The sequence below is a fragment of the Bos javanicus genome, chromosome 23, assembly GCF_032452875.1.
Source record: "Bos javanicus breed banteng chromosome 23, ARS-OSU_banteng_1.0, whole genome shotgun sequence".
Classification (NCBI taxonomy): domain Eukaryota; kingdom Metazoa; phylum Chordata; class Mammalia; order Artiodactyla; family Bovidae; genus Bos; species Bos javanicus.
The window spans coordinates 13432869-13454695 of NC_083890.1; the positions used below are offsets into that span (position 1 = coordinate 13432869).

At 44.1% G+C, this 21827-nt stretch overlaps 1 protein-coding gene across 5 annotated transcripts in view; it reads right to left on the reverse strand.

Annotated features, from left to right (window-relative positions):
* KIF6 (kinesin family member 6) overlaps window positions 1-21827 on the reverse strand; it is a 422151-nt gene that overhangs the window by 182084 nt on the left and 218240 nt on the right. For all 5 annotated transcript variants that reach the window (XM_061398076.1, XM_061398073.1, XM_061398075.1 and 2 more), the window contains exons 11-13: window positions 18012-18117; window positions 17028-17166; window positions 12059-12274 (exon numbers count right to left, since the gene is read on the reverse strand). In XM_061398076.1, the coding sequence (XP_061254060.1) occupies window positions 12059-12274; window positions 17028-17166; window positions 18012-18117 (461 nt within the window). The remainder of the gene's footprint in view (window positions 1-12058; window positions 12275-17027; window positions 17167-18011; window positions 18118-21827) is intronic.

The following is a 21827-nucleotide window of genomic DNA, read 5'->3' on the forward strand; positions in this document are numbered from 1 at the left end:
CCCTGTGGCTCTTTCTAATCACTGAAATCGGACTCTCCTCACAAGGACACTGCCTGCTCTGGAGCTCTCTCCAGTGGAGGACTTTCATTCTCCTGCAGTGTGGACACCAGAAGGGCCAGAGGCAGAGCTGGCCTTCTTCTGACTCCTTGATACCATTTCAAAATTAGTGGTTTAAAAAAATTTTTTTTAAACACCAAAGCCAAATATTTTCCTCCTTTGAAATCTGTATTATTTGGTTCTGCTACCCACTGTCTATGATGCTGTAACTTAAGGCTACACACACACACACACATATATAGATAGATAGGACCAATAGTAGACAAACCAGCCAGCTAACCCAAGCTGACTTAAACTCCTGGCTCACAGTTTTCCTTTCTGCCCCATTTCCTGCCAATATCCGGAATGACTTCAACACCCACAGAGAAACTCCACTTAACAACCCTAGCCTCAAAATTCCTTAACCTGCAATGACCTGTGTGACCGCTTCCATCTCACTTCCTCACCTCCTGCTCTTCAATCTGGTGCTGGGAGCTTTCTGCCTCCTCATTCTTTGAAATGGCTTTGGCAAAGGTCACTGCTCACTGTGCATCCACTCCAGTGGACTCTGTAGTTCTCATCTCACTTGACCACACTGTAATATCCAGTACAGTCAGTCACATCCATTCCCCTTAGAACTCTGTCTCTAGCCTGGCTTTTGAGGTCTCCCTCTCTCCTGACTGTCTTGCCTGCCAAGTTCGCCCTTTCTGGCTCTTCTGCCTCCGTCTATGCCACCAATACTGGGGCTCCTAAGTTTTCTACTTTTGGTCCTTTACTACCCGTCTCATTGTGTGACCTTCTCCACTTCCATGGCTAAAGGTCAACCACAGATCCATATCTCTAATTAACCCCTCACCTTGAGCACTAGCGGGGTATGTGCTGGCTTAGACACTTCCATCTTGGACCCAATCTCAATGTTCCTTAATTTGACTCAGAAACTTTCCCTACAAACCTGTTTCTCTTCATGTGTTCACTGCCTTGGTTAAATGACACCGTATCTACTCAGAAACCAGGGAGAAATCCTAGACTTTTCATCTCACCCCCACACTGATCAGTCACAAATCCATTCTCCTTCTAGATACTGCAAACACTTTTCTCATCTTTTCAGTCTCCACTGTGGCTGGTTTGATTCAAACCCTTTTAACTTTCTACCTCGGTGGCTACTACCACATCCTATCTACTTTCCCCTCAGTTTCCAACTTACTTAGCACACTGCTATCAGTGATCTTTCTTTAATAGAAATCTGGCCACATTACTCTCATATTAAAAAGCCATTATGGCTCCCCATTGCCAACACAATAAAGTTCTGAATTTGGAAGCAAGGCTTTTAAGCTTCTCATGAGCTGATCTCTCTCCACCTTTATTTCTTGCTTAATACTACCTATCCACACAAATATTAAAACCCACCCAAATCAAATGCTTGCAATGTCACAAACATACCACGTGTTCCACACGTCTATGCACTTGCTTGAGAAAGTTCCTGGTCCTCAATGCTCTGTCCTTCTTCCCCTGCACCCCGCCCCCGGCGCCCATTCATTCTTCCAGATGTAAATGTGATTACTCTTTGAACACCTTGTTCAAGTCCCGCCTGTTCCACATCGGTTTCCTAAACCAGCCCAGGAAGAGTTGACCTTCCTCTTCCATGTCCCAGGACAGTGTATGTGCATATCTACTGTGAGCCCTCTTCTGTTAGACTGCACACCCTCTAACAGGCGCTGTGTCTCACTCACCTTCTAATCTCTCACACTGAGCACTGTCTGGCTCACTGCTTCAATTCAATGAGCATGTATTGTTGCTGCTGGTCAGTCACTAAATCATATCCAACTGTTTGTGACCCCATGGACTGCAGCACACCAGGCTTCCCTGTTCTTCACCATGTCCTAGAGTTTGTGCAAACTCATGCCCATTGAGTTTGTGATGCTATTTAACCATCTCATCCTCTGCTGCCCCCTCTCCCTTTGCTTTCCAATCTTTCCCAGCATCAGGGTCTTTTCCACTGAGTCAGCTTTTCACATCAAGTGGCCAAAGTACTGGAGCTTCACCTTCAGCATCAGTCCTTCCATTGAATATTCAGGGTTGAATTCCTTTAGGATTGACTGGTTTGATCTCTTTGCAGTCCCAGGGACTCTCAAGAGTCTTCTCCAGCACCAAAATTTGAAAGCATCAGCTCTTTGGTGCTCAGCCTTCTTTATGGTCCAACTCTCATATCTGTACATGACTACTGTAAAAACCATAGCTTTGATTATACGGACCTTTGTCAGCAAAGTGATATCTCTGCTTTTAATGTGCTGTCTAGGTTCGTCATAGCTTTCCTTCCAAGAAACAAGCATCTTTTAAATTTCATGGCTGCAGTCACCATCCACAGTGATTTTGGAGCCCAAGAAAATAAAATCTGTCACTGCTTCCACTTTTTGCCCTTCCATTTGCCATGAAGTGATGAAGCCACATGCCATGATCTTAGTTTTTTGAATGTTGAGTTTCAAGCCAGCTTTTTCACATGTATTTAATAAATTTAATGAACACGTACTTAATGAATGAAGCCACTACTCCTGGAGCTAAGGATAATCTTTCATACTTCCTGTGAGCTCTGTAGTAGAATGTCTCATATTCTCCACATTATCTCAAACAGCACACTATTTCATGTGTTCTAGGGAGTAAATAAATATATAATTGGTGGAAGATTAATGTTTTATTGCCAAGGTCTGGGCAAGACTCTGCATGTGTGTGCATGTGTGCTGGTGTGTGTGAGAGAGGGAGAGACAGAAAGACAGACAAAGAGACAGAGCAGACCTCTATTCCCCGGCTGGCAGAGTGAAGGGGCTGTGTTCTTGGCGTCCCAAGCAGAATACATTGTGTCACGGAAACAATGCTAAAAATAGTGATTAGATTATATGATTCCTTTATTTTCAGCTTTACGGGTCATATTGCTGTTGAGTTACATCATGGGCTATAAAGTTATATAATTCAGCTAAATGAAGGACTATATTTCAGATATCCTATAAAACTTACGACTTGTGGTGGATACTGTGACGTCCCACCCAGCTACTCCTTCAAGAACAAAGGACTTATTTCTCCAGTTGTCAGGAGTACCTCAGTGGAAAGCCCTCACATTTCAACCCTATTTGGGGATTTTTCTCAGCTGAAAATAAACTGCCTCATTTAAAGGCACACCTCCTTTCAGGGGCAACCCATATCCAATGATCACCTCGAGGGTAGAAAGGCCCTGCCCCTCTGCCTCAGCTTGGGGATGACTCTGAAAGGCCCACTCAGCAACAGAGCCCCTCCTCAGGCAGCTGAGGCCTTTGCTGGGGTTGCATCAAAGCCCAGCGTCTCCCCCTATCAATCCTGGACATCCTTCCTCCAACTTCCAAGGCTGGTGGGCCCAGGGACCCTTCCTAATGCGTCTAGCTTTGTTTCCCAGGAAACTCAACCTACCTGTACTTGGGAAAACAAAATCTGAACTCAGAATAATCAAGTGAAAAATTAAGTTTTGAATGCAATGTTTAATAAGATGAAAATTACTTGTGTTCTGACACAACCCTCATATTTATCCTTTACCCTAGAGCCAAAAGACAGAGTTCCTGTGTCCAGGACACTCTCTAACTTTTCTGTTGCACACGAGTGAGTCCCTGTGGGCAGCTGGTCTCCCATAGGTGTCTGGTTAGGGCAGTGGAGTACCTTCTCCCAGAAACTTTTGAAAGGCGGCTTGAGGATATCCCTCCTACTTGAAGAGATTATTTGCTTCGGCAGGCAGTACCCAACCTACTTACAGACATAACTGAAGAGAAATACAGTCTTTCACCCTAAAAGCTTCAGGGCAAGTTGAGGAAAATAGCTTTATCCCAGAAAATGATGTCTCCTGTGACCAGATGGGAAAGGGGGGAGGGTGTTGGCCTGCACTTTATCTGCTTTATCTTGGTGATTCTAGAATAATAGTCATTTATACTGATGAAAGCCAACACAAAAACAATGCAGTACTCTGCCTGGCTGTATCTTCCTCCACCCTCTCCTCACTGTCATCCGCAGACCTCTCTCCACCCTCTCCTCACTGTCATCCGCAGACCTCTCTCCCAGTCATTTCATGAAGCACTTGAGTAGCACATTCATTGTCTTCCCCTGCATACTCGACCCATCAATTTTTATAGGTCATTCTGATGTCCACAGGAATAAATATCCATTTTACCAAACTACTTTCTGACTCTTCTATGCCTCTAGTGTTTGAACTCTCCTTGTATTTGGAACCTGTGTTCCCCCTCCTGACCACACTGTCTTTCCCAGAGTCAGGAATTGATGGCTGGCTGGTTGAAAGTCCAATGATCTGGACCCTCTTCCTGAGCATTAATCATCTTGAAAGACATCTCTATGTACCTATGTGTCTCTTCCACTGGATTAAAAATGACTAAAGGGCTCATAGAAGGTGACTTTTAGGGCTTCCCTGGTAGCTCAGATGGTAAAGTGTCCGCCTACAGTGTGGGAGACCTGGGTTCAATCCCTGGGTTGGGAAGATCCCCTGGAGAAGGAAATAGCAACCCACTCCAGTATTCTTGCCTGGAAAATCCCATGGACTGAAGAGCCTGGTAGGCTACAGTCCATGGGGTTGCAAAGAGTCGGACATGACTGAGCTACTTCACTTTCACTTTCTAAGACAGGTAGATAGATAGATAGATGGATAAACGACAGATAGATAAAGCACATGGGTGCTCTGAGGTGTCTGCTGAATCCAACCAAATGTCAGAAGCTCAGTTCCATCTAGGGCCCTGCTGCTTTCCTTTAGAAAACACCTAGCCTTTTTTTTCTTAACCAACATTTGGGGAAAAAATTATCCCTTATTTAAAATAGAAAGGTAGGGACTTCTCTAGTGGCCCAGTACTCAAGACTCCACACACCCAATGCAACGGGCCTGGGCCTGATCCCTGGTCAGGGAACCAGATCTGCAGGTCATGACTAAAAGATCCTGCATGGCTCAACTAAGATTCAGCGCAGTCAAATAAATATTAAAAAAAACTAGAAATGTAAATTATGATAATGAGGGATACCACTTTTCACATATGATGTTGACAAAAAATTAAAATGTCTATTTCCCAATGCTGAAGAGGGTATGGCGAAATAAGCACTTCATAGCACAGTAATTTTGCAAGTTGTATCGAGATCCAATTCCTCTGAGCCAGGGATTTTTCTGTGGATCTTCCCTAATGAAATAATCTTAACTATAGGAAAATCTATGTGTATAAACATGTTCATTATAGCATTATATAATTTTTAAAAAACGGAACCAATGTAGATATCCAATAGAAAACACTTAGACTTTTGTTTGTTCACTTTTTAAGTTTTAAGATCTTATTGGGATTGCAAAGACTATCAGATTAAACAGACATTTGAAAATGGTTGTGAGCACTGATTTTGGAGCTAAAGCAAGTGATTTGTTCTCTCTCTCATGACTGTCATTTATTCATATAATCTATAGACCCTTCAAATATGAAGGATGCAAAGGTTAATTCCTCAGAAACAGTGAAAAGTGAAAGTGAGTGAAAGTGTTAGTCACTCAGCCGTGTCCGACTCCTTGTGGCCCCGTGGATTGTAGCCCACCAGGCTCCTCTGTCCATAGGATTCTCCAGGTAAGAATACTGGAGTGGGTAGCCAATCCCGTCTCCAGGGGATATTCCTGACCCAGGGAATGAACCCAGGTCTCCTGCATTGCCAGGCAGATTATTTACCACTGAGCTACCTAGGAAGCCCCTGGAGTAAACCTGGTCAGTAATGCTTCCTGCAGAAATGAGATTGACCACAAAGCTACAGAGAAGGCAATGATCATTAACTCACTCTTTCTTTGATTGCATTTATGGGGAAGTGCAAAGATGAGTGTGGTCAGTTCCAAGAGAGGGTGAGATGGATCACGAGAGATTTGAAAAGCCAGGGGTCAGTATTTGTGCCTGAGGTCTACAACAAAGCAAGCTGGAAAGGATCTTAGAAAATCTAATTGCGATTCTTCTCTGGAATAGGAAGAATCGTTTTGTGGATGAATTTTGCCTCCGTAAATTTCTCTTTGAACATTTCTTTTCAACTTTGTGGACTGGGTATATGAAGCCTTCGTAACAGTAGCTTTTGTTCTGGAGGGCAACCCTTTGAGCCAGAAGAGAGCAAATTCAAGGAACTGCCTCAAGGTTTGCATCAGCCCCCGGAGGCACCAACTCCCCATCCTCCTGCACGTGCCTCTCGCTGCAACCTCAGCGCCAGGAGAACTCTGGAAGCTGAGGAGAGGGAGGACAGAGCTATCCGTTATGCCGTGAAGGGCTGTTGTGGCAAGTTCTTCAGCTCCTCTCTGTTGCCATCACTCCTTCATCAGACTATGATGCTAGCTTCCAAACCGTTTACTCAAGTCTCCCGGTGCCTCATTTCCAATACATCCTAAAGATTTCTTCCAGAAAAACCACCTAGAACACAATGCCCCCCTCTGCTTTGGTGGTTCCCTTGCAACTGAAAGCAGGGAACTCCCTGGTGAGGTTTTATGTGTTTTCATAACATGGGCCTACTTGTTCAAGAAATAAAAGTAAGAAATTAAAATAATATGAAAACATATAATATTAACAGAAGTTCCCATCTATTCCTCTACCCCTCCCAGAAGCAATCATCCTAACAATTTCCCAATCATTTTTCTACCCTATTTATTCTGACTTCCTGTACCTCTTGCTAAAAACAAGACAACAGGTCCCAAATGGAATCATTTATGCTAAACCCCATGTCACCAAAGGAAGATTTAACTGAATTACAGTTTTGGCTCCTCCAGAAGTGGAGTCTTAAACCAGTCAGTCAAGAATCTACCTGACACAAAATTCCCTGGTAGTCCAGTGGCTAAGACTCTGCACCCCCAATGCAGGAGGCCTGAGTTTGATCCCTGGTTAGGGAACTAGATCCCACATGCCGCAACCAAGAGTTTGCACGCCGTAACTAAAGATCCCACGTGCTGCAACTAAGACCTGGAGCAGTCAAGTAAATAAACAAACAAAAAAATTGCCTGACAGACCCCTGTTGCGCCCAAAAGGAAGGTTGCTATAACCAACCTGCCTTTGGCCAGTATTTTCACTTGCTTGTTCCCATTCCTGTCTGCCTGCAAAAGTCTTTCATTTTGTACAGCTCCTCAGAGCTCCTTACTGTCTGCTAGACTGGGGATGCTGCTTGACTCACAAATTGTTGAATAAAGACAGTAAGATTTTTTAAATATGCTCAGTTGAATTTTTTTTTAAAAAACAAACTCCAAGACAGCAGTTAAACAGATATTCCTGCAACTTTACTTGCTTTCGTTTTCAAGCCTTTGTTTACATTAATTTTGAAACCTGGAATGTTGACAAAGTTCTTCCCTCCATCATTGAATGTCCAAACTCTAAAGGCCTAATTTCCAAGTCACTTGCTCCGTAATGTTTTTGCCGATTTACTTATTGAAACGTTTCCCTTCTCTTTCAAATTCCTGCAGTAGCATTTCTTGTATTTCCTGCTTATAGCACTTGTTAACTTTATTCTCTGCTCTTTCCCTGTTGCCCAAAAGCATTTCTTAGTCCTCCCCACAATCACCGCAGCCTCCCTCAACAGGTACCTTGGGGCCTTCCTGTGTATATGAAGGACTACCCTGGGGCCTTCCTGTGTATATGAAGGACTCAACAAATTCTCCCAGAGTAAGAGAAAAAGAGTCTGGAGTCTCCAGAGCTTCCCTGGTGTCTCAGATGGTAAAGAACCCACCTGTAGTGCAGGAGACTTGTGTTAGATCCCTGGGCCAGGAAGATCCCTTGGAGAAGGGAATGGCTAACCACTTCAAGATTCTTGTTTGGAGAATTCATGGACAGAGGAGCCTGGCGGGCTACAGTTCATGGGGTCTCAAAGAGTTGGACATGACTGAGCGACTAACTTTTTTTTTTAGATGCCAATGACATCACCTGTGATGAGTGGATTTTGTTAGCATTTCAGACCATTAAAGGAAGTGGTGAGTCCTGAGGGGCTTCTGGGATGTTGACTGGTTCCAGGTGACTATTTGGAAGAACAGTTGGAGAACCAAATCAGAAAGATACCCCACAAAAAAACAACAACAAAAACTCCCAAACTATAATATTCCTTCTATTTTAAAGAGAACAGTATGGATGGCTCTTTGTACACTGTGGAGTTGAACAACCCCTCTCATTATTCCAGTGAAAGTGAAACAGACATTTAACCTCCAAAACAACAACAAAAGACTCTGGAAGCCCCAACCTCCCTCTGTCTTGGTGGGCGGCTCATGCAAGGATGGGGGTGCTCTCTGGTGAACCATGAATTTGGTTTCATTTTCTTTTCACACAAGGGGTTTGAAAGAAGTTGTTTTCAGCATAAAGTAGCAGATGAATGGGAAAAGGGGGAGGGTTGCCAAAGGGGAAACAGTTGCACAAGAGCCTCAGAGTGTAAGATGGTCAAATTTACTTGCTTTCTGCTTTAAGACAGGGATGGCTAATAGAATCTGACAACACCTACAGAAGGCAGTAATACTTTCCATCTAAACAACATGCTTATTAATTTTTTGTATTTGTTTTAGTTTATACAAGCCTCTCGTATATAAACTAGTGCATGAATAAAAGCCCAATCAGGGCCCAGGATTTTAAATATCGCAACAAACTACCCCGTTACCTGTTGCTTTGCGGCATCTGATTCATCAAGCAGTTTTCAACCTAATTGTAGTTTTGCCAAAAAATAAAACCATTAATCTCTCCTTCAAATGGTTAGATCATTATCAACCCATTTGTGAGCCTAGTCCTATTTAAAGTCATTGCGAGAACTATATCCGACAGTTACAACAACTTGAAAACGCTTTCAACTCTAAGGCTTTTCTCCAAAACTGCTTTACCTCCTTTGTACTTGGACTTTGCAAACAATTTCCATTATTTTTTCAGTGCTTTTATGTTCAAGTGAACTTAATTCATCCTCCAACCAAAACTACAGTCTGTCTTGATAGCAATATCAAGGGATAAAAGAGTTACTGAAAAAAACTGGCTATAATTATGAGTTGGGAGAGAGATTATGGGATGCGCGGGGAAGAAGAATTATGAGAAGGGAGATGGTGTGGGCGAGAAAAAATAGAAACAGAGAAGGTCTGGCACATGGCGAGGGGCAGGGTAGCGATACTGGAGGCCACTAGTGCACAGGCGTGACGGTGTGCGTCTTCGGAAAAGGCCACGGAAGAGAGTTCCTTCCATCAGGAGCAAGCGATTCTAACTCAGGAACTGATGCTGACCTTTCATTTCATGGCCAGTGCCATGTTCTTGCAGCCAACAATGCCAGCTGTTGCCAGGCCAGGGGAGGCACTGCTCTCCGCCTCTGTGAAGAGCCTCACCAGCCACCCAGAGACCCGGGGACCAATCATCACCCCCCGTAACCACCCTTACAACAACAAGCCCTGCTCCTCCTGGAGTGTTTCTGATACGCCACCTCTCTCCCCCTCCCCATCCTCTGGCTGGGACTCCTGGACTACAACAGCCCCCTAAAGGGTGGTCTGGTCCTGTGTCCTCTGCTGCCAGTCCGTCTGCCCAGCATGCTGCTGAACCTGTCCTCCCAGCCTCTCACTCCCCAGAGCCCACCACTCCTGGCCTTTCTGCTTCATAAAATGCTCCTTTCCACCACAGAGGCAGTGGAAGCCGTTCAAGTGATTCCTTCTGCTTGCAGAGTTCCTCCCAGCCATGCCCCACCCTCATGACCACTTTGGGTCCTCCGGTCTTAACTTGCAGGAGAGTCTCCCTGCTGTGTGCTCTCTCAGCCATACAGAGTGTACTTTGAAATGAACTGCTCGAGACTCTCTTCTCTGTCAGTCTGTAAGTGCTCTGAGGTCAGGGGCTGCTGGGCCATGCATGTCCTTGTCTGTAATATGGGGGTAAAACAACAACTTAACGGAATAAGGATTAGATGAGTTCACTCAGGTAGCGAACTAAGTATAGTACCTGATACATGTAAGGACTATGTAAGCTTGGTATCTGAGTCATTCAGTGGTGTCCAACTCTTTGCGATCCCATGAACTGTAGCCCACCAGGCTCCTCTGTCCATGGAGTTCTCCAAGGCAAGAATACTGGAATGGGTTGCCATTCCCTTCCCCAGGGGATCTTCCCAACCCAGGGACTGAACATGGGTCTCCTGCATTGCAGGCAGATTCTTTACCCTCTGAGCCATCAGGGAAGCCCATGTAAGCTTTAGCCATATGACAATGATTGACACAGTAACTAGAACAAAGCATGTACTCAATAAATGTATGTTGAATAAAGAAATGAAAAAAAATGATGGCGGAACTAATGAATTCACCAGTCCAGAGGGCCTCCTTTTTTCCAGCTAGCTGTTACCCATAAGACAGTACAGAAATGCCATATGGAGAACGATTGCTTGTTCCTGTCTACTGACACCATGATCAATGGTGAAAAATAGCATCTTTGTTTCCTGGGATTTGAACTTATCCTACTCTGTTGCTTAAGAAATATTCACAGCAAGGAAATTTGGAATGAATAAAGAGATAAAGGGATATAACATCACCAAATACACTTCCAGGCTTCTCAGTCTTGTCTCTATTAACTAAAAAGTGTGCTCTTTAATGAGCACCATACTCTTTATTTATTTCCAAGCTAGATGCATAAGAAAACCACACATGGCAGGTTGTTCATCCCAACAAATGTTTACACAGAAAATTTCAACCTAAGTTGCAAAAGGGAAGCTCTTTATCCCTTTGTTCTAGAACATTCCATACTTGGAGTCTGAAGTATGTCAGATGTCTTCACAAGAAAGGCATTGGTCAACTATACACATGGTCTGCCAGTCTAATAGAAAGAGAAACATATAAAACCAACCTGGACTTCCAGCATGGTTCTGTGGCTGCTGTAGTGATGGGGCTTGCATGCTCGGTCGCTTCAGTGGTGTCTGACTCTTTGCGACCCTGTGGACTGTAGCCTGCTAGGTTCCTCGGTCCATGGGGATTCTTCAAGCAAGAATACTGGGATGGGTTGCCATTTCCTACTCCAGGGGCTCTTTCTCTCCCAGGGATAGAACCTGCATCTCCTACGTGTCCTGCATTGGCAGGCAGGTTCTTTACCTCGAGCGCCACCTGGGGAGTCCGCTGTGGTGGTAGTACCAACACACTCACCAAAAACCACACCCGGGGCAGGTGCCTCAGAGTCGGCCCAACCCTGACAAACCCTATTATCCGACAAAGCTGTGTGTGCTCATTGTCCTTTAAGGCAGACTGTGATCATATCCTAAAATAAGTCTGCTGCAGAGAGCTCCTGTGGATTTATAAATAAACCCTGTTTCATCACATTAGTGGTGATTCTTCTCTCCCTCCTGTATTGGAGGAGGTTTTCTGTTCTCTCCTCTACAGTTGGCTTTTCTGTTGTTGCCCTGAACCCTCTATTTCAGCCTCTGGGACAGTCCACACTTTGTGTTTTCAGTTTAGTCATCAGTTTTAGAAACTGGCACTTAAGAGATTTGGTCATTATAAAAATGAATTCTGACAGGTAAGTTGTTAGAGCCTTCATCCTCGCACATTTAAAACTAAAGGATGCTACACTGAAATCCATTATGGAGAATGAATTTTTTTTTTCCAGAGTGGAAATAATGGCGACAGAATCCACATGCCAATGCAAGAGATGCAGATTCAATCTCTGGGTTAAGAAGATGCTCTGGAGAAGGAAATAGCAACTCACTTCAGTGCTCTTGCCTGGAAAATTCCATGGACAGGGGAGCCTGGCAGGCTACAGTCCATGGGGTTGCAAAGAGTCAGACACAACTGAACAACTGAGCACATACTTTACTTGGGGTTTCCTGTTATTGCTGCTGCAGCTGCTTCTACTACAACTTCAAGACTTCAAGAAATGTTGGTAACATTAAAAACGGTAATATTTAGGATGCTTAGTATAATAATAAAGATTATAATCATTTACATGTTTGTTTATTTTTTATATGGAGGTATAATTTGACAGCCTCTATTTTTGATTTATAATTATAGAGTTTGTGTGTATAAATAAGTATAACTGACCTGTTTTTCTGTGGAGCAAACTGGATCTGTATGGAGAGGTACTGGAGTCCAGGGCCTGAGTGGAAGCTGAGAATGGCAATGTCTTCGGACCATCCAGGTTCCCAGGTGGGAAGGGGGAGCTCTGGCCATGACTCAGTTGACTTCTGTCCACGCTGGAGAGGTGGAGAGCGTCCTGAGCTTTCTTCTTCTCCTTCTTTAACATATTTACCAAAATATCTAAAACTTGACTTAAGGATTTAGTCACTCATGATGGATTAGAATGATCAAAACACTTATTTTCAAGTGAGATTGATAGTTTCAACAACACTTGCTATGGTCATGTGACAAAGACAGACAAAAGAAAGACTTCACGTTTCTGAGGTCCTTGATAAAGCGACGGACAGGGTAGGAGGCTGCTGGCCTTTCAATACGGCACCATTATCATTACATGAAAAACGAGCAAGCCAAAAGGCCTTTAAAATCTTTAAGTTCAAACTAATTTGGGCTTAAAGCTTTCATGAAAGCATTTGTAAAAAGGAAAACGAACCCTGGGTAGTGGTTGACAATGGAGCTGTCTCCGTAAACAAGACTTGAATGCAGGAAGCAGCTCTGGAATCGGCAGGACGAGGAGCAGGGAGAACGCAGAGCCTGCCCAGCAGGCAGCTCAGCAGAGTCAGCTCTGGGGCCAGACCACCTCCATATCCAACTCAGGCTCATTCCGCATACCTTTGAACGGGGCTTTAAGTCACCTTTTTAAAAGTCTCTAATTTTTGGTCTCTCTAATTTCACTAAAAGAGGTGAATTATTAGTAAAGATGTGCATGCTAAGCAACTTCAGTCATGTCCAACTGTTTGCGACCCTGCGAACTATAGCCTGGCAGGCTCCTCTGTCCATGGGATTCTCCAGGCAAGGATACCAAAGTGGGTTGCCATGCCCTCCTCCAGGGGATCTTCCTGACCCAGGGATCGAACCTGCATCTCTTATTGTCTCCTGCACTGGGGGGCAAGTTCTTTATCACTAGCACCACCTGGGAAGCCCCATTAGTAAAGATTTATCATTTTAAATTAGAACTTCTGTGGGCCATATGGATCTATTAGGAGCACTGATAATGAGTGATAAAGTCACTCCATTCTACCCTCCTTCACTGTTCTTTCAAGTTCAAGTTGTCGAGACCTCTAGGGGATTCTGCCATCATGAGGAGAAAAGATGACACTCTTTGGAGAACCTCATAACTCTCCCTGCATTGCACTGAGATGAATCCAAGGCCTCACCAGCCCTGCAGATGGCTTCATTCAAACAGGAGTCTGAGGAAACTCGAAGATGGTGTAGGACAAGACGGCTACACGAAGCCGGGGGAGGCATCCAGGCATGTTCATTCTTGGGCAGGGAACATGGAGAGCACTTGACCTCCATTTTCCTCTTCAGCTTTGACCTCAGCTTTTTTGTGATTTCTGGAAGCATGGTTTTTCTCTTACAAGCCCTGACACAGCCTCTGTTCTTCACCTCAAACAAGCTTGTATTTACTAAAGGTGTTCACAACTTTGGTGGTGTCTAGGAATTCCCCATTCCTCTGTGCGGGGGTGATTATCGAGACCACCACGCACTTTCACTGATTCCTGCTTGGCTATGGCCATGTCCTTCCTTCACTCAGTCAGCGACATTCCTTGGAGCTTGCACTGGGTGCCAGGCAATGCTGTGTTCTAGGCACAGAGATAGAAAGATGCAGGGGCACACTGGCTTTTTGCTCTCATGAAGCAGATGTCTACTGGAGAAAGCTGGATCTCTCTCACACACACAGGCACACACATACGAGGGCAGAAGTGCCAGATTGCTTAGTTTTTTAAAAAGGTCGAGAGTGACTGAGTGGCTGCTTTCTACTGGGTGCTCAAGAAAGGTTCAGGCCTCAAGACAGGCTTTTTAGAAAATGACATTGAAGCTGAGACCTGAATGACAAGAAGAACCAGACATAGGGAGGGTGTCTAAGCAGAGGAAGTGGTGAGTGCTGAAACCCGAAGGAGAAACGGGCTGGGCAGTGGTTTACAACAGAGGCTATTTCACCACCCACGGGACACTTGGCCATGTCTGGAGATATTTTGGGTTGTTTTTGGGCTTTCCTTCTGCAGAGGGGTTGGGGATACTCCTGGTGGCCAGTGGGTAGAGGACTGCTCAGGATAGCTCTGACGGCGGCACTGCTGAGGTTAGGAAGCCGGGTGTTATAAGTCAGGGCAGAGAGGCACCATGCCCACAGCCTAATGTGCACGGGGTGGGGGCAGAAGACACGAAGCAGGGGCTGGGTGGGCGCAAGATCACGTGGGGCCTCTTCACCTGGAGGAAGAAGCGTGATTGCTACTCTGAGTATAATGGGAACCTGCCGGAAAGACTGAACCAGAGAAACGCGGCGTTCTGATGGACGTTCACAAAGGCCACAGCAGAGACTCATCTCGCTGCCCGCCTTCTCTCCGGTTCCCTTTGTCTGGCCCTGCTTCCAGCTCCCATCTCATTCGCGCCTCTGTTCCTGCCAAGGGCAGCCCTGGGGACCAAGTGTCACCCCGTTAAGTGTTTTGTGAAGACATGTCCGAACTTTATGCAAGCTGATAATGCCACTGAAGTGACACCGTTTTCACTCCCTTTCCACGGAGAGCATTCCAGGCCGCACACTGTCTTTCTGTTTGCAGGACAATCTTCTGCTGAGCTCTAGTTGGATCAATTATCCTCCTATTTTAAGCCATATCTTTCTCACTCCTCCTGTCAGTATCCTGGCCTTCTTGGTTCTACCCAAAAAAGATAATGAAAATCGTCTCCAACCTGACTGTGAGACATATGAAACGTCAGGAGCCTTTCTTGGTCATTAGCCCTTGATAAATGTCAGCTTTGTGATGAGTATGTCTTAGCTGCTCTCCCTCCTTCTTCTGAGTCTGCCCATTGTCTGTGGGGTCACACCCTCCACGGTGCAGCACTCTACAGAGCCCGGAGCACAAGCCAGGCGGCATCTTACCAGCTCTGCTCAGCTCTGAGATGCTGGTGAGAGGCGGTGTTGTGGGAGATGACGGATGAAGAGCTAGGGCATCCATCTGGGTGTGAACTTCCAAGTTCAGTGCTCTTTTCACCATGCCTCCTATACATTCTCCTTGCAAATATGAGTCTCAGAAGGCGAGGACCCCGCTGGAGTTGTTCACGGTCGGGAAAGAATCTAGCACAGCCCTGCGTGGACAGCGGTACCTGGATTTACCAGTGAAGAAATGATGTATGTCTCTCTCTCACTCCCTTTGTAAAGTAAACATATACGAACAAGCCTAGACTGTTCCCTCTCTGTCATATCTCATTTCATCCCTCCCATATGCACAGACATTCATAAGCCCAGAAGGGGATTAAGGAGTTGGTAGGAGTATTTAGGGGAGATGATCCTGAACTAGGATCAAGGCCAGGAAAAGAAGCAGAGCTCAGACTGGGGCTGGGGCCAGGACTGAGGCCTCGGCTGGGACCATCTCTGGGGATGGATGGGGCAGGAGAGAGGAAAAGGAATGCAAGGCGACAACACTGCAGCAGCTCTCTGAGACTCGGGCTTGCGTGGGAGTTCAGCTCACAGTTAGATTCACTGTTACTGGCCCGATAATAAAGCGGCTCGAGCCCACTTGAATCAGACACATGGGGTCTGCTAACACTCAACCAAAATTAGAGGCTGAAGTTAATCAGGCAGAGTGCCTACCTCCTATTTGGTTTGGTTTTACCTCTTTATTACTGGATTTCCTTCATGTAAGCTATTTTTTATGAATTTTGCACAATAGCTAAAGCTAAAATACCTTTTAGCAATTTTTGAGAAGTGAACAAAAATATTTGTTCATAAAGAACTGACCGAAATAATTTCTCATGCATGTTTAAAGCCTGCAAATGTAATGAAAATGCCAAATCTTTTGCAAGAAGCTTGGAAGATAAAATAAGAAACAATACTGAAGAAATACTGGGGATACCTGAGATCTAACCATCCATGAGGGGCTCTTTAGTGATGGACAGGGAGGCCTGGCGTGCTGCGATTCATGGGGTCGCAAAGAGTCGGACATGACTGAGCGACTGAACTGAACGGAACTGAGAGGTAACCATCTCATCTGTGGGCTGTCCAGGTGGCGCTAGTGGTAAAGAACCCCATTGCCAATGCAGGAGATGTAAGAGACACAGGCTTGATCCCTGGGTCAGGAAGATTCCCTGGAGGGGACAATGGCAACCCACTCCAGTATTTTTGCCTGGAGAATTCCAGGGACAGCAGAGCCTGGCGGGCTATAGTCCATGGGGTCACAGAGAGTCGACTTAGCATGCACGCATGCACGTCGTCTGGAAGAGAGGCAGTTCCCATGTGCTGTTACAATTTTCAGTCCCCAATAATTCTATCCTTAACGCTCATCTACACTCACTTCCAAATTTGGGAACATTTGTAAGTGGAACTCAAAGTGGTAGATCTGGCTTTTAAATAAAAAAGTTACATTTAAATCAATCTCTGCTCTTTATAAGCTAAATACCATTTGTCATTTCTCGGCCATCATTCGAGTTTCACCCACACACAGAGGCCACAAATTCTGGGCCATGGTGAGGCTGTGGTCAGCCCGGTGTCCGGCCAGCTAGCTAAAGATAACCAGCTAGCTCACTGGGTCAGGACTAAAATAGGAAGAGCACTGTAGAGTAGTCAAAAATATATTAAAAATTTTTTAATGTGGAGAGAAAGAAAACCCATGCTTTTCAATAAACTGAAATGTCTCCCATAATGGTGAGATATCTAGCTAAAAGCAAGGTAATTTTTTTTTTTCTTTTATGGCAACTCTGGCTTTTACTAGTGGCGACAACATGTTTGGTGAAGGGACATTTTACTTCTAAATGGAAAGAAACAACGTGAGCTAGAAGCTGGGTGGGGAGCTGGGTGATGTGGCTAGGGGAAGATAGCTAAGGGTTTCCTGGTCCAACCCCATAGAAGAAGAGTCTCTAATCTCTGCAGAAAGGATACTGATTTCATTGTCCCTCTGCTGTAGAATATCACGTAGCTTTTTATACTCTTCCTCTTTTAATGGTTCTTGGCAGTTTTGATCTTTGTTTTCGGAGGGGGCTGTGCTCTGTCTGTGGATCTTCTTGTCATTCAGCAGTTTCTGTAAGATGAAACAAGAGCTTAGCACCCACACGTCTACTCCCAGTGTCTTGTGTCTCTGATTCTTTTCGCCTTTACCAATGCCTTGCACACATTAGGTGTTCTCCTCTGACGCCTCGCCTTGCAATGCGGTTGCCTTTGCTGCAACATGTCTTCCTCCTCCTACCTCCTTCATCATACCCCTCCCCCTTAACTTGTCTTTCCTTCCCTAACATGGGAAAATCCTGCTCAAACACTTGTCTTCTCTTGAACAGCTTTCTCTATAACCTCATACCACTAACTCACACTTAAAAAAAAAAAAAAACCAGTTGTCATGTCTTATAATTATTCTTTACATATCTGTCTCCTCCATGACTTACTTATTCAACTTTGCCTTCTCTATGCCTAGTCCAGAACAGACTCACACAAATGTCTATTATCTTCATGAAGTATGCTAAATTACAAGTCAGGCAGACATAGAGGCTAATGATATTCACACTGTGTCATCATGAAAGTAAAACCTAAGACAGAAGCTGCTGGAGAAAAATGAAGGACACAATTCTTTTGACATAGCTCAAAAATAAGTGGATTTTGAACACGAAACGATTTTGTGTAGAAGGTAGAGAGATTCCCGGCCAAAGCTTTAGAAGTCCAAGGTCTGAGCTTATCCATTGGAAAGTAAGATACAACCTCTGAAGAAATTCAGTGATCATCTGTTTGAACCATCTCAATGGTTCAAAGATCATACTGTTCTGGAAATGGGAAGCTGGCTCCTCAACCTTTCAAGAGCAGGTCAACTAGAAAAGCTTTATTGCAGTTCAAACACAGCAGACAATGGCTTCTACTAGTGGAAATGTTTAAATTTACCTTTAAATAATGGAAACAGTGATGAATTTTACGCATATCAGTGCCAACCTCTAGTTTACTCTCTGGATCCTGGTCTTCCAAAAAGGATGTTACTAGTTTTTCCAGCCTAAAAATACATAATGTATGAGAATCAACTACAAGCTTGAAACTTTAGAAATTCTAGTGGCATTACTTTGTTAGTTAACATTTGAATTACAGGATATTGTTCTCACTTCCTTATGAAAATACAGGTATCCGATTTGACTATAAACATTAATGAGGAAGAGACAAATTGGCAAAGTGAAATCTGGAAATGATCCAATTATTTGACTAATTTCCAGTGGACTTTCACATGCAGATTTCAATTCAAGAATCATTTGATTTCTACAAGATATGCATTCTAGCCTGCAACACTGCTAAAGTAATGAAAAAAAATTTTTATTAGTTTCATTAAAAATTCATGCTGCTCAGTCTGACCTGGGACCTGAGTGGTGCCCCAAACCCTTTGAATTACTCCTGGTTAACATACCGTATTCACAGTGGCTCTTCCAAATCCTTCCACAGCCCCCAGCCTCCATCAATAATGCAGCTTCTCACTAGACTGAGAAGTCAAAGTTGTTTCAAGTGGGCTCCTTCAGCTACCTTTTCCTCCACCTGCCAGTGTCTCTGTCTCACCTCTCAGCCCTCTTCCTTCTGATTTTGGATAATATCCTTCCTCCTTCTCATGGCCAACCTCTCCCCAGGCTCCTCACAGGATTACCTGATTAGTTACCTCCTTAGCACCTCTTCATGCTGATCTTTCCCTTCTCCTTACAAGGATTTTTCATGTTAGTCCTATTCTAAACCAAATAAAAAATAGAAAACAAACATCTGCCTTTGGAGGGAACATCCAGGCCACGCCAGGAAGCTTAGTTTGTGGTTTATAGTGTCCACACTGCATTCTAGGGTCTGCATGGCATCTTCACCCCTCCGTTAGTTTATGAACATCATGGGGCAATTCTTGACTCTTATTCTTCCTTGTGTTCCCTCTCCATGTCCCTGTATCTACAGCCTCAGTATAGAATCAATGGAATGATTCCTTCTGTGTTGAGATAAGACTCTTGATAAGGAAGGTGTAAGAATGGCAATCACTATCTGTGATGCTATCATTATACTGCGGCAGTCTATCTTTCTCACATTGTTTTGAAAATATCTGCACACTTTCAGGATCATTTTGAACACAACACATCTCCTTTCCACTAGTACTACCGGCCTGCTCAAATAAGATGTAATGATTTCCTTCAGATAGCAGAGGATGAGGTGGTTAGATAGCATCACTGACTCCATGGACATGAGTCTGAGCAAACTCTGGGGGACAGTGAAGGACAGCAAGTTCTGGTGTGCCACAGTCCATGGGGTCAACAAAGAGTCGGACACAACTCTGCAGCTGAACGAAAACAAGCAGCTTTGGATGTCGCTCTTACTTCTTCCTACAGTCTGTGACACATGACAGCTGTTGCTTCCCAATCTGCACTGTCATTTTTAAGGAGCATCTTTGGGTGGAGGGGTACTTATTTGTACCATTTGCTGACTGACATAATCTTACCTTGTAGCAGGCTTCAAACTGTCAGAGACATAGAGACATTAGTTTCTGATACAAAATGTGTTAATGTTTTTATGTGAAATATGATAAAAATAGATATTTATGGAAAGAATTCCAAACAACACAGGTGTGAATATATTAAAAAATAAACACTCCACTCTTCTCCATCCCTTGCCACCATTCTCATCTTTATTGACTCTCAATACTTTGGGGAATCCACGGTTAGTAGCTGAAATACATTCTTCTAGTTCTTAATGAAAAGCTACCTATAGCCTTATGTGCATTTGTAGATTTTGTTTGTTCATACAAAAATGAGATCACACTCTGAATGGAGTTCTATATCATTATTTTTCTAAACAATTTATCAGAAATAATATTCCATGCCAGTACATATATAATAGAACTATTTCATTTTTAATGGCTATATAATATTGCATAGTGTGTGTCCTGAGCCTCTCATGATAGACAGTGAGGCAACATATTCATAATTGCTACTTTCTTCTGTCACTCATGAGGAGGCCTGAATGCACAACTGCCAATTAATGAAGTTTCAAAAAGTAGTAATGCGTATCCATTTGTATTGACCCTGAATACTTAGCAAAAATTCTGGAACTTTGAAAATTATCATTAGTTCTAGAATTTACCACAATAGTAAATATAATTTACTATCCTCTGGAGTAGAAATGTTTTTTGGTTTCCACTGTCTCTAAAATTTCAGACAGCCAATATTAGACTATGGCACCCCACTCCAGTGTTCTTGCCTGGAGAATCCCAGGGACGGAGGAGCCTGGTGGGCTGCAGTCCATGGGGTCGCTAGGAGTTGGGCACGACTGAGCGACTTCACTTTCACTTTTCCCTTTCATGCATTGGAGAAGGAAATGGCAACCCACTCCAGTGTTCTTGCCTGGAGAATCCCAGGGACCGGGGAGCCTGGTGGGCTGCCGTCTATGGGGTCGCACAGAGTCGGACACGACTGAAGCGACTTAGCAGCAGTGGCTAGTCAATTCTTCTGCCTTGCTTTTTCTTTCAAAAATAATTTCTCCTGTATAGTCTGATTGTGAAGTAAATATTCTAGGAAACACTCCATTAAGCAGGGCTGAAGTGGGTTCCAAGCTCACAAGAAAGCACTGTAAAACTGTACAGACCTGCTCATTAGCTGAGTTAACGCACAGATCACTCTGTCTCACTGGACTTTGGTGTTACATCAAGACTCTTGTCTTGCACAATAAGAGTTTAGGATACAAGCAAGACCAGGAATCCAAAGAAATGGTGAAGAACTTCTGCTGACATGAAAGAACTGGATTGCTTCACCCCCCTGAGGCTTGATTAGTTGGATATAAAAGTAAGAATGAAGATCAGGCCTTTTGACGTGCAATTTTTTTTTCCTTAGTACTTGACACAACAGAGCCTCTTCAGATAAGAAAAACATGCCCGGTCTTCCCTTCATCCATTAAATGATTCATTGTTGAATTAATTTTCTTATCAGCCAAGGACTTGGCCTAACAATTAAAATGCAGAAAAATGCCTATTCAGAAGTTTCTGATGTACTCCTCTCATAGTTAAGAGTGAACGATTGACCCCAAATTCCCTGCATTTTCCTATCTCCCAAAATAGTTCCTAAGTTCATACCTAGTCACTGGTCCCAGTGGGGGTCTCCCAGCTGCCAGAACCCTGTTGGCCAGTGAAGAACTGTCTGCAAGAAAGCTTTCCCAAGAGGTCAAGTGAGCATGATAAGTCTGTTCTTTAGGATAAGCTTTTGTAAACAAGAAATTTTACTTGTTCTCTGTCGCTAGGACAAAAAGAAGTAAAAGAATCCCATTGGAGAAGTAAAACTAAATGCATGCCATTCAGTTCTAGTTCATATAGACAAGAAAGATGGTAGATAATCTATGTGCCTGAACACTAAGCCTGGCTGGTAGGTGACTGGAGGATGTTGGTGATGATACTTGTTCCCACCAAACTGACTGTTGATGAGACAGCGCTGACAGCCTGTAGCTTAGATCAGCAGTTCTGTTGTGCTATAAATTTTGATTCCTGGCCACATCACAAGCTGTCATTGCTTAGTTGCTAAGTCATGTCTGTCACTTTTGTGACCAGATTGACTGTAGCCCACCCGGCTCCTCTGTCCATGGGATTTCCCAGGCAAGAATATTGGAGCGGATTGCCATTTCCTTCTCCAGGGGATCTTCCAGACCCAGGAATCGAATTCAGGTCTCCTGCATTGGCAGTATGGTTCTTTACCACTGAGCCACCCA